The sequence below is a fragment of the Oncorhynchus keta genome, chromosome 2 (genome assembly GCF_023373465.1).
Source record: "Oncorhynchus keta strain PuntledgeMale-10-30-2019 chromosome 2, Oket_V2, whole genome shotgun sequence".
Classification (NCBI taxonomy): domain Eukaryota; kingdom Metazoa; phylum Chordata; class Actinopteri; order Salmoniformes; family Salmonidae; genus Oncorhynchus; species Oncorhynchus keta.
Genome location: NC_068422.1, coordinates 47169984 through 47183616, shown reverse-complemented (window position 1 = coordinate 47183616; position 13633 = coordinate 47169984). Strand labels below are relative to the sequence as shown.

The 13633-nt window shown below is 44.1% G+C and overlaps 1 protein-coding gene across 3 annotated transcripts in view; it reads right to left on the bottom strand.

Annotated features, from left to right (window-relative positions):
* LOC118401457 (inositol polyphosphate-5-phosphatase A) overlaps positions 1–13633 on the bottom strand; it is a 189721-nt gene that overhangs the window by 42276 nt on the left and 133812 nt on the right. For all 3 annotated transcript variants that reach the window (XM_052477865.1, XM_035798973.2, XM_052477859.1), the window contains exon 9: positions 10239–10323. In XM_052477865.1, coding sequence (XP_052333825.1) covers positions 10239–10323 — 85 coding nt within the window. The remainder of the gene's footprint in view (positions 1–10238; positions 10324–13633) is intronic.

Here is a 13633-nt window from a genome sequence, read left to right as displayed (position 1 = left end):
AAAAAGCAGCGGCTGCGCAAATGTAGCCTATCATTACAGCCATAAACGGCAACGCATTTTCAAAACTTCAGATACAGAAATAAACTGCGTTTTACACCTGCATTTTGAGCAGAAAGTCATTCATGTTAGCAGCCAATATCAGGTAGGGATACAATGGCACTTCTTTGGATTCCAGAGCAAGCAGAATCATACGGCCTACCAACCTGTATGCAGCAGAGGATGGGATGGAAAGCATGGTCTTTCTGCACCACACACTATCACCATGGAGGGCTGCATGTCCGCGGAACACTCGTTGCCAAGTTCTTCCTCACAAATACTGTATTTAATTTGTCAGAATGTGTAAGATCTTCATCCCATAATATTGAAGGCAGCGCGATGTTACAGCTATCTTATATGGCCAGTAGCCACCTAAACTAGGCCTATTAAAAATATGAAAATCATCAATAAAATTGCCAGGTAGTCTATTATTGTTCGGGCAAAGATGCCTCTGTAGTATATTTCTAAACTGTATTTTATATGTATAATATAAATCTAGGCCGATCCAGTGGCGATTTTAGCGGGTAAATCTTGGTCGAGCACTCTCAAAAAAAAATATTTTAGATGCATGCCAGCAAAGCCACAACACAACACTAAACAATACATTAATTGGACTATAATGGTGACAAATGGTGCCCACAAACTGTTAGGGTCTACATAAAGCTGTCTCAACAGCAAAGTCCCAACACTTTACCACTGTTACACCTGGCGATAAGCAGAGCCTTTGTCTGGCAGCGAAACAGTTCATTCAGCCTCATTTACTACCTTTAAAAAAAAAACATAGTTGATATGGCTGGCTAGAACGGACTCAGTCAATTTTACTATTTGTTCAGCGCTTTTGAAATGTACAGCGACAGAATTCAGAACATGGGCTGTTCTTACCGTATTCTCCCTGTACACAAAGTCAGAACCGTAGGATAAATAAAGGGGGCATATAAGCAGACAATGAAAGCTCTTACAATATTCTCTCTAAAACAGGCTATAGGCTACATGTGCACCACCAAGTCAGAACAGTAGGCTAAATTATGAGTGGAAAAAGGACCAAAGTTAGGATGAGGCACATGGGCTACTAACAGCTTACTACACAACATAGTATTACTTTCTTAGCAACAGTATTCATATCTCCAAGGCATAATACATAATTTACGCCGCAGCATACAATACATATTTGGACTCACCTTGGTGTGCTGTGCTCACTTGAACAGGTCCTTTGTTGGCAAATTTTGTCAAAGTCTGTCATCCTCTGGATTTATGGTGCTTTCAAGACAACTGGGAACTCGGCAAAAACAAGGTCGAATCATGACATTAGTGTTCTTCAGGTCGTAGCTCTAGAAAGAGAACAGAGTTCCCGAGTTGGAATTCCGAGTTGGATGACCATTCAAAACGTATTTTCCCAGTCTGAGCTAGTAGATTTGCAAGTAGATTGTCGACTTGATTTTTGATGACTGCAAGCTTGCTACAGTTGAAGTTGGAAGTTTACATACACCTTAGCCAAATACATTCAAACTCAGTTTTCACAATTCCTGACATTTCATCCTAGTAAAAATTCCCTGTCTTAGGTGAGTTAGGATCACCACTTTATTGTAAGAATGTGAAATGTCAGGAATAGTAGAGATAATTTTTTATTTCAGCTTTTATTTCTTTCATCACATTCACAGGGGTCAAAATATTTTGTACCGGTTTCCTCCAGCATCTTCACAAGGTTTTTTGCTGTTGTTCTGGGAGTGATTTGCACTTTTCGCACTAAAGTACGTTCATCTCTAGGAGACAGAATGCATCTCCTTCCTGAGCGGATTGACGGCTGCATGGTTCCATGATGTTTATACTTGCAAACTATTGTTTGTACAGATGAACGTGGTACCTTCAGTCGTTTGGAAATTGCTCCCAAGCATGAACCAGACTTGTGGAGGTCTACAATTGCTTTTCTGAGGTCTTGGCTGATTTCTTTTGATTTTCCCATGATGTCAAGCAAAGAGGCACTGAGTTTGAAGGTAGGCCTTGAAATACATCCACAGGTACAACTCTAATTGACTCAAATGATGTCAATTAGCCTATCAGAAGCTTCTAAAGCCATAACAGAATTTTCTGGAATTTGCCAAGCTGTTTCAAGGCACAGTCAACTTAGTGTATGTAAACTTCTGACGCACTGGAATTCTGAATTATAAGTGAAATAATCTGTCTGTAAAAAATTGTTGGAAAAATTACTTGTGTCATGCACAAAGTAGATGTCCTAACCGACTTGCCAAAACTATAGTTTGTTAACAAGAAATTGGAGTGGTTGAAAAACGAGTTTTAATGACCCCAACCTAAGTGTATGTAAACTTCCGACTTCAACTGTATAAACTACAAATGGTAGACTATTTGTAGCCCATTAAAATATTTCTAAAAAATATATTTTCCCATTCAGTTTCACACTGGTGAGTTGCGACCCCACAAAACCTTCTCCCAACTGAGAAACACTGCGCTAGCTCTCCCAACGTGTTGAATGGCAGTTTGCTGGTCCAATCAGAGGGCCGAGTGTGCTGCTGCTACTATCTATGACTGCATGTAATTCATCATTCAAATGAGTGACAAAACGTTACAAAATCTGACCAGATCATTTCAAGTCATCAGTGTCAAGTTCTTTTCTATCAAGTCGAGTCTCACATCATCAAATTTGCGACTGGAGTCCGACTGGAGTCCATGCGGATTGGTTATGAGCAATTGGGTACAGGTGTAGAAACAGCTGACCCGCGCATCACTAACACACACACCCATGTATGCCCACACACACACACCCATGTATGCCCACACACCCATGTATGCCCACACACCCACACACACACACACACATACACACACACCTCAACATAGGCTAGTGTAGCGGCACACTGTATTGAGAATATGTTTAGAATATGCAAAACAGAATCACACATACAATCATACACCCGTCACACTTTTCCTTGGCATGGGCCATATGCTGTAAAGCACCACGACAAAAATGTAATATTTATTACCCTGCTTGTCATTAATGACAATTTTACAACATTAATTTGGAGTGGGTCCTATTCAACAGACCCACCTTAAATGTCATGCTGCTCAAGTGAGGGAAAGGCCCAGGACAAAGCAGGAAGATTGATGCCTGAGCCGACCCCTGCCACCCTCCTGCTCTTCTCTCTAGCCACAGACAGGGGGCTCTACCGAACACTTCCACACATCCTCCAACCTGGATCTCCCTCACAGAGGGAGCTGTGGCGCGGTGAGAGGCCGCAAGCCTAATGAAATCTGCCCATGTAGCGGCCAGATAAACTCCAATTAAAAACAGGCACAAGCTATGTCATGGGGACAGTAGATCAAGTCAGCAATTAACCTCCGCTGACCTCCATCAATCCTTAAATTGGAGGGGCCGGCCAGAAGCGCACAATTTCTGCAGATATTAAATTTACATTCTATAAAGTTTAATTAGGAGGGATTTTAAATATACTGAGAGTCCAGGCACGGAGCCTGGGCCTGTCACTGAGCCTCTGTGATTCACCGCCACTGGTCCCCAGGGGTCCCGGACATCCCATGCATCTCTTCTTCCTCGTCTCTGCCGGACCGTCTCAACACACAGGTGGTTCCTCTGCTCCAAATACCTTCTCTCAAACATACTGTACACACTCAGGACAGTATCTACTTAAAACAGCAGTAATATAGGAACATAGGCACTTTTCTCCTTGGAACCATGACAACTTTGAGCTCACTGCATCTCAGTGCTGAGGCATTACTACAGACCCTGGTTCGATTCCAGGCTGTATCACAGCCGGCCGCGATTGGGAGTCCCATAGGGCGGCGCACATTGGCCCAGTGTCGTCCGGGTTAGGGTTTGGCCGGGGTAGGCAGTCATTGTAAATAAGAATTTGTTCTTACCTGACTTGCCTAGTTAAATGAGGGTAAAATAAAACATAAAACCCAGTGCACCATTAAGAATGCAGTGGTTAGACTTCAAGCAGTAAACAGAGTGAAATGGCATACAATTGGAAAATGGGCACCCAATGCCCCATCCACCCACGAGTGCTTGGGCAGCCTCATTCCTCCACATCTCCCTGGCTGGGCCCACCTCTCCCTGCACCTCTCCTGGCCACTCAGAGCAGGAGAAAAGGACCAGGGACAGAGCGATGACACTGGGGAGACCACCTCCAGGGAGCTCAACCCCAGCATTAGTCTCCACTTGGCTGTGTCCTTTGTCCCCCAGTGAAAGGCCCAGTGAATGGGGGTCAATTCAAGCCAATTCCCTCTGTCGGACACAATTCATGGAGAGCCCAGTTGGGAGGGGAGCTGGCAACAGCCTCTGGTTACTGATCCTGCCGCACAAGCATGACAGGAATCCGGCACCTGTGTCCAACCCTGGGACAATGGGGTATAGGACATTGGGCCTGGAGTCTAGAACACCACACACACAGGAGACTCAACCACAACCACCCGCAGGGCATGATGGGTAAAGGGGAGGGTCTGGTGGCTATTCTCATTGCAGCGGGTGTCCATGATTACACTCAGACAGAGTGAAGCAGTGTAGCTGTGTATTGCAACTAGAGAGAAATACAGTAACAGTCAAAAGATTGGACAAACCTATTCATTCAAGGGTTTTTCTTTATTTTCTAAACTGTTTTCTACCTTGTAGAATAATACTGAAGACATCAAAACCATGAAATAACACATATGGAATCATAAAGTAACCAAAAAAGTAATAAACAAATATATTTGAGATTTGAGATTCTTCAAAGTAGCCACCCACATATGCTGAGCACTTGTTGGCTGCTTTTCCTTCACTCTGAGGTCCAACTTATCCCAAACCATCTCAACTGGGTTGAGGTCGGGTGATTGTGGAGGCCAGGTCATCTGACACAGCACTCCATCACTCTCCTTCTTGGTCAAATAGCACTTACACAGCCTGGAGGTGTGTTAGGTCATTGTCCTGTTGAAAAACAAATTATACTCCCACTAAGCGCAAACCAGATGGGATGGCGTATCGCTGCAGAATGCTGTGGTAGCCATACTGGTTAAGTGTGCCTTGAATTCTAAATAAATCACTGACAGTGTCACCAGCAAAGCAACCTCCTCCTCCATGCTTCACGGTGGGAGCCACACATGCGGAGATAATCCGTTCACCATATCTGCGTCTCACAAACACACAGCGGTTGGAGCCAAAAATCTCAAATTTGGATTCATCAGACCAAAAGGACAATTTCCACCGGTCTAATGTCAACTGCTTGCGTATCTTGGTCCAAGCAAGTCTCTTCTTATTGGTGTCCTTCAGTAGTGGATTCTTTGCAGAAAGTCTCCTCTGAACTGTTGATGTTGAGATGTGTCTGTTACTTGAACTCTGGAAAGCATTTATTTGGGCTGCAATTTGAGGTGCAGTTAACTCTAATGACCTTATCCTCTGCAGCAGAGGTAATTATGGGTCTTCCGTTCCTGTGTTGGTCCTCATGAGAGCAGGTTTCATCATAGCGCTTGATGGTTTTTGCGACTGCACTTGAAGGTAGGTCTTGGGTGGCTACTTTGAAGAATCTCAAATATAACATATATTTTGATTTGTTTAATAACTATTGTTTTTGGTTACTACATGATTCCATATGTGTTATTTCATAGTTTGTCTTCACTATTATTCTACAATGTAGACAATAGTAAAATTAAAGAAAAACCCTTGTTCTAAAACTTTATATTTGAGATTCTTCAAATAGCTACCCTTTGCCTTGACAGCTTTGCACACTCTTGGCATTCTCTCAACCAGCTTCACAAGGTAGTCATCTGGAATGCATTTCATTTAACAGGTGGGCCTTCTTAAAAATTCATTTGTGGAATTTCTTTCCTTCTTAATACGTTTGAGCCAATCAATCAGTTGTGTTGTGACAAGGTAGGGGTGGTATACAGAAGATAGCCCTATTTGGTAAAAGTCCAAGTCCATATATGGCAAGAACAGCTCAAATAAGCAAAGTGAAATGACAGTCAGTCATTACTTTAAGACATGAAGGTCAGTCAATGCCGAAAATGTACAAGAAATTTGAAAGTTTCTTCAAGTGCCGTCGCAAAACCCATCAAGCGCTATGATGAAACTGGCTCTCATGAGGACCGCTACAGGAATGGAAGACCCAGAATTACCTCTGCTGCAGAGGATAAGGTCATTAGAGTTACCAGCATCAGAAATTGCAACCCAAATAAATGCTTTACAGAGTTTAAGTAACAGACAACATCAACTATTCAGAAGAGAATCAGGCCTTCATGGTCGAATTGTTGCAAAGAAACCACTAATAAAAGGACACCAATAAGAAGAAGAGACTTGCTCGTGGCAAGAAACATGAGCAATGGACATTAGACCGGTGAAAATGTGTCATTTGGTCTGATGAGTCCACAAAAAACGCCGTGAGACGCATTGTGGGTGAACGGATGATCTCCGCATGTGTATTACCCACCGTAAAGCATGGAGGAGGAGGTGTTATGGTGCTTCGCTGGTGACACAATCTGTGATTTATTTAGAATTGAAGGCACACTTAACCAGCATGGCTACCTCAGTATTCTGCAGTGATACGCCATCCCATCTGGTTCGGGCTATCATTTGTTTTTCAAAAGGACAATGACCCAACAGACATCCAGGCTGTGTAAGAGCTATTTTACCAAGAAGGGGAGTGATGGAGTGCTGCATCAGATGTTGGGTGATTGTGGAGGCCAGGTCCTCAACCAAATTGAGATGGTTTGGGATGAGTCGAACCGCAGAGTGAAGGAAAAGCCGCCAACAAGTGTTCGTGGGAATGTGGGAACTCCTTCAAGACTATTGGAAAAGCATTCCAGGTGAAGCTGGTTGAGAGAATGCCAAGAGTGTGCAAAACTGTTATCAAGGTAAAGGGTGGCTATTTGAAGAATCTCAAATATAAACAATATTTTGATTTGTTTAACACTTTTTTGGTTACTACATGATTCCATATGTGTTATTTCATAGTTCTTTTGTCTTCACTATTATTCTACAATGTAGAAAATAGAGAAATAAATAAAGAAAAACCCTTGAATGAGTAGGTGTTCTAAAACTTTTGACCGGTAGTGTATATGTGAGTGCATGCGTGTGTGTTAGAGAGAGAGAGCCTACATCTGAATCAATCTCCAGATAAGCAGGGCCGATCGATCCACCAGGGCCAATCTACAGTAAAGCATAGTCCCAATGTGCACTAATTGTCCGGCTGACATTAATTGTCATTATAGGGTTGACATAGCCGCTGGCTGGGAGTTAGAGAGCCACATGGAGACTACACTCATCTGTTTACTGGTGACATCACAGCGGCCCTCCACAACCACATATAGTACAGGTCACCATTAAATCAAACCGGTGAGCTCCGCACTGGACGGGTTTATATGAGTAGAATGCTGCCTTTTTAACAAGCCGAGCCCCTTGGATGATGTCATCAGCATTTGGTGTTGTCCCGTTAAAAGGGTGAGTATTGAGGACCTCTTAGGAAGGAGTAAAAGAAAGTAGAGGGGCTTATGAGTAAGTGTGTGCGAGGAGAGTGAAAGTGTGTGTGTGTGTGTGTGAATAGAGAGTGGTGGTGGAAGGGACTTCACGGACCACAGATCTGACTTCCTGAGGTACTCTTTGTACTTTAGACCCCCCCGCCCCCCCATTTCACTGCGGTCACGTAGGTCGTACTGGGGTATAGATGTAATTATTTATTTATTTTTAAACACTTAAAATTAGCCTCACGGTTGCATTGTTAAATCTTGTTCATTCCCTTAAATTAAATACCGTGACTGTTTTCTCATTAGCTGGGAATGTTGTTTGAAATGTCTGATACAACATACTTTGGTGAAATCATTATCAACCTACTGCATACTAGTTAAAAATCTACATTTCGGTGTGCAGGGTGTGAAGAAAAAGTGCACATAAAAATAACTTTTACGGTCAACTTACCTTGGGTTTCCTTTGCGTTTTCAACTCTACTAAAGGTTTGTTATGGCCTCCCGAGTGGCGCAGCGGTTTAAGGCCCTGCATCGCAGTGTTGTGGCGTCACTATAGCCTGGGGTTCGATCCCATAGTGAGGTGCAAAATTGGCCTAGCGTCGTCCGGGTTAGGGGAGGGTTTGGGGGTGGTTTACTTGGCTCATCACACTCTAGTGAGAATCAATCATGTCACCAGAATAAGACCCCTCTATATGTTCATCGTAACTTATTTCATCTGTAGCCTAATAAACTGCATTGCTTTCCGGAAGTCGTAGTGGGTGGACTACACAACATATCATCTTGAGACTCCAAGTTCACTTCGATCGGATGATTATTATATCAATATTTGCGCATAAAAGGGTGTCCAGCGGCATTTCTCTCATAATTAGACACTTGTCTAGTGTATCTTGTTTTGTCAACAAAATAGCTGTTTCCATCTGGACTGTTGTGACATTTTTTACCCAACGTACTTTTACCTCGCATAAAAATGTCAGATGGAAACATGGTTTATGACATTAATCAGAGGAGGCTGGTGGGAGGGACTATAGGAGGACCAGCTCATTGCAATGGCTGGAATGGAATCAATGGAACGGAGTCAAACATGTGGTTTCCATATGTATGATGTGTTTGATACCGTTCCATCTATTCCATTCCAGCCATTACAATGAACCCGTCCTCCTATAGCTCCTCCCCATCAGCCTCCTCTGACATGAATATTCATCCTTCACAACAATTGGACAGTTACAATAAAAAAAAGTAAACTACGTGTGTCGTTGATGCTTGAATTTAGACTTGGCTGAACTGCTTTCAATGTGGAAAGATTGCTTCCGTATCCCACTTTTGTGATTTTTGTTGAAAACGTCACTTTTTGTGTGGACCTATGGTCACAATGGGCTCCCGAGTGGTGCAGCGGTCTAAGGCACTGCATCTCAGTGCAAGAGGCATCACTACAGTCCCTGTTTCGAATCCGGGCTGTATCACATCCGGCCGTGATTGGGAGTCCCGTAGGGTGGCGCACAATTGGCCCAGCGTCGTCCAGGTTTGGCTGGGGTAGGCCGTCATTGTAAATAAAACTTTGTTCTTAACTGACTTGCCTAAAAAATAAAAAATATATTTAAATAATGGCTATGTCTCAGCGGTAGCTGTAATATCAAACTAACGCCCGCTATTTGCATTTCATGATCACAGTCATGCTAACCACATCATATTCCTCAATCGAGGTAAACTAGATGTTGGGTCGAGTGACTTTGATTCACAACAGTTTTTCTCAATAGTCTCAGTGTTCTCTGATAATTATTCAGGCATCTATTCTTCCCTCCTCCCTCTCAGGCTGTGGCTGCTGTGGACTTGGGACCTTGGCTTACTGTATTATCTCCAAAGCAACTTATAATATTCTCACATGATCAGCAGCTCTAATGTGCACCAATTATTTCTGTGGAATCCAATGTACCACCGGAGAATTAGAAAATGCAATATATCAATGTGATATATACAGTACATCATATGGTCACACACAACTCAGCAGTCTGAAACCACATCCTCATTCAATGAATCTCTTGAGGAAAAACATGAACTCTCCCAGTCCCATTGGCACAGGACTAGTTGGTTGCTGCACTCAATAAAGTATTCTATTTAATTCCTCCCCTAGTGGTTGGATGGTTAAACCACATTCCCCACTCAAAAGGCCATTCTCACTTTACCTCACAGGATGAAGTCTTTCCTGAACCATTTGAGCAAAACCCCTCCATTCAACAAGCGCCCACCTCCCCACTCCTATTCCCCTTCCCTTTTGAGAGAGCGGGGCTTCTCCTAAATGAACAATGCCCACACCTTGAACAGAGCCACCGATTTGAGGGGCCATTGTGTGGTGAGAGCAGGGTTTGCCCCACAAGTGTCTAGTCTCTGTTATCATGGAGCTCCACGGTCTGTGTGGAACTTTATGGCTTGTTATCCAACAACCCCTCCCCTATCTCCTGATGAGGATTGCCGAATGACTACTCTACACTGACTCTCCAATGTAGCCTTATTTGCACCAAAAGAATGGGAGGGAAAGAGGGAGGAAGAGATAGAGAGGGGAACCTAACAATGCACTTGGAGGGTTGGTTGGCAAACACAGCTGGGCCAGCCACAGTAGAGGGGTGATAATGAGCCATAACTGTGAGGGGCTGGTGTTTGGTATCCCCTGTAAACCCTAGCAAACTACACACCATTGTAGGCTCTGTAACTGATATGCTTGCAATACATGCATCAGTGCTTACCTCAACAACCTGCCTTGTATCCAACCTGAAGTTGAAGTCTCCGAAGACAAAATATGGCACCTTTTCAAACCTCTGGTCAGTGATCCTGAAAAACATGAAAACAATTTGCCATCAACAGTGAATTGCTTCAAGTGGAGTAGGCCTATACTGTTGATGGGCCTCTCAGGTGGGCCTTGGTGGTTGGTTGCCTTTGGGCATTTAATTTAATTTATGAGGTGCACAGCACCACCTGGTGGCACAAACACATTGGTCAGAAGTGTTTCACCCCTGTGGAGAATAATATTCAACATGACAAAATCCCAAACAGAATTGTAAAAGCATGAATTGGCTTGAGTAAAATCGGGGCCTTTAAAATATTGTTCACCTCTAGTATAAAGTGAAATTAGCTGTGCACGTTTCAAATGATGTTCTAGTAATGTGACTGAGCTGACTTGAGCATGCTGTTCCAAATCGTGTATGAGCAAATTAGATTGAGTCTGTGTGGACAGTATGATCTCCATTCTATTGGGAAGCTGCTATACTTTGCATGGGAGGTAAGCAATCATGAACTCTGTCCCAATATCCACACTTGAATACTACCTAGTATGTGTTGTATTGACCATCTAGCCATGAAATAAAAGGTGAAATAAATATAGGGACATGATCATTGAACAGTAACAGAGAGAGAAATCACCCACAGTATCTAATTCAATCCAATATATAGAACTGTGTGAGGTAGGGAGGATTCATGGAGTCCAGGAACCAGGTTCATGGAATGCTTCCAGATCTACAGCAGCACTGGCATCTGAGCGCATTTAAAATGCACCTAAGCGACGTATAATTAACTTCCTATACCTAATCATTGACTTAAAAAGAGGCTCCCTCTTACAGGGGAGAGATAAGAAATTAAGACGACAGAGTTAGCGCTGCTAGCCTACTTGTGTAATTAATGATTCAGAATGCTAGCGCTTTGCTAATCGCGGGGGATAAATCGCCGGGCGGAGGGCGGACTCCTGATAACAATATATTTATGAGGCCATAAAAAGAGAAGGCACTCTGTGGTGGGTCCATTCCTGGACCTGTGTCGTAAAGTATCACCACAGCCCAGCCAGTGTTTCTTTAAGGAGGAAGGGAGGAGGGTGCTTGTTGTGGGGAGACTGGCGGACACCTGCACCTCAGACTACCAGTCATGGGTGCTCGGGGTCGGGGAAGGGATTGGGGTAACACACAGACTGGGTGATGTCATCACTGACCTTCCCCAGCCATGGGGACTGGAAGAGCACTCTATTCAAATACAAGGACAGTTCACACTTTCTGTAGCCTGGCGGCAGGTAGCCTAGCGGTTAAGAGTGTTGGGCCGGCAACCGAAAAGGTCGCTGGTTCAAATCCCAGAGCAGACTAGGTGAAAAAAATCTGCCAATGTGTCCTTGAGCAAGGCACTTAACCCTAATTGCTCATGTAAGTCATTCTGGATGAGAGCATCTGCTAAATGACTCAAATGTAAATGTGCAAGTGGCCAATGGAACGGCCACTTCAACACATTCCTCGCGTCCCTTAAATCGATGTGTTTGCAAACCCACGACTCACAGTGTCCCGGGGTTAAATGGCCCAAGTTCTCTGTAAAAATAAATATAGGCCTAATAAAAGTTCAAGGTTATAGTGACGATTAGGATGAGAAGAGTATTCAAATAATGGTATTGCCTTTTCAAATAAGGATATTATCTGTGTATGCTGAGCATGTAACTTGTACAACGGAGGCTTGTCGACATGAAACATTATGAACATTTGTAGACAGACAGCTTTAAGGTGGCTTTATTCTTTTAAAAAAAGAAATGAGCTCACTCCAAAAAGCGAAAAAAAAAAAAAAAAAGTACATTTGCATAGAGGAGAGATAGGGAGAACAGAGAGAGTGGAGAATGAGAGTGAAAAAAGGAGGGGACAGGGGGGGCTAAAATAGAGGAGAGAGTGAGTGTGGAGGGAGAGAGCAGAGAGAGCGAGGAGAGGCGAAAGGGACAAGAGAGAAAACAAAGGGACGATTCAGACCATGCCACTCTCCCCGGGGAGAGCGTGTGCGTTTCCCCAGGGCCCAGTGCTGGGCCGAGCCTGTTCCCAGCTTCATCCCTCTAATAGCCATGTCTAATGCCGTAGCCCTGGATGTTCTGTCTGTAGGGCTAAGGTATCAGCCGCAGGTCAGAAGGTAACGCTCTGTTTACATTGTCATTTCCTAAAGCACTTGTGGTGACCCGCTGGTGTGAAAGTTGACTTTTGCTTGGCCTTTATGGCGTCCCTAAGAATTGACATTAGCCACAGCGGACTGGTTGTGAATGGGGCGGTGGTGGGGGGTCCTGAGGGCCCCCTGCAGGCCCCCCAGCGAGGGCCCCATTAGTCGCGTCATCACAGTTCATTCAAGCAAACTGTAACAGTGTCAGCGATATTTCCACACAAAGACGCACTTCTTTACACAGTCTATAAACATGCTTCCCCCCTGGCCAATTCATCGCACGGTGACACCTCTGAAAGAGGCTCTTTACAGGGGCCGTTCTCACTGAGGGGGGCTATCAGTCAGGCCTTCCTGGGGCCACACAAAGACAGGGTCAGCCGCTAATTTATAACATGGCCCCCCAACTCTGCTCCCAGGCCCCCTACCGCAGCCGCACAAAGCACAGGGAGCACATTCCTGACACATTCACTGCTCACACACATAAATGGCTTCGGGCTTATTCAGATTGAAGAGAGTTGCAGCAGAAGCACCGCGACGAGACTTCAACTGACATAATATGTACATAAACTTTTCAGTTTACATTAGCAACGGACTGCCATGTGCCGAGAGAGAATTTGTGGGCTTGGCAACAGACATTCTTGCACTGCAGCTTAAATATCCCAGTCACATTAGCCTATAGTACATCCACTCGCCAGTAATCGTGCTTCCAAAACACGGTTCAACCATGCAAGGAACTTTTGAGGCGTAACCATATTACACTCTTACATTATTCAACAATTCACAAACGTGTGCAGACAATTAAAGGGTTTATTTTCTCTTCCGTTACTCTCATTACATTTTAGCTTCAAGACAAAAGCAGTTACTGCTAGCTAACGCTAACACGCCTTGATCAAGTAACGTTACGTGAGCCTATCAAAAAACGAATGCTTCATTCAAATTTAACTCAGCGGCACACTACAAAAGCCAATGCAGAGTCATCCATTGGGAGTGTGATTTTGAGAATTTTGGAGAATGTTAACATCGTGAAGAATGTGCTTCTTGACGTCTGGCTCAATGGGCCAGGGGAGGAACCCTGATGTGACCTGTGACACCCAGGGGTTGACCACCGGCTACCAGCGCCCATCCCACCCAGAACCCCCTTCTCCCAACCTACCCAGCTCTCCCAGTTGAGTCATGCCAAAAGGGAGGTTGTGGG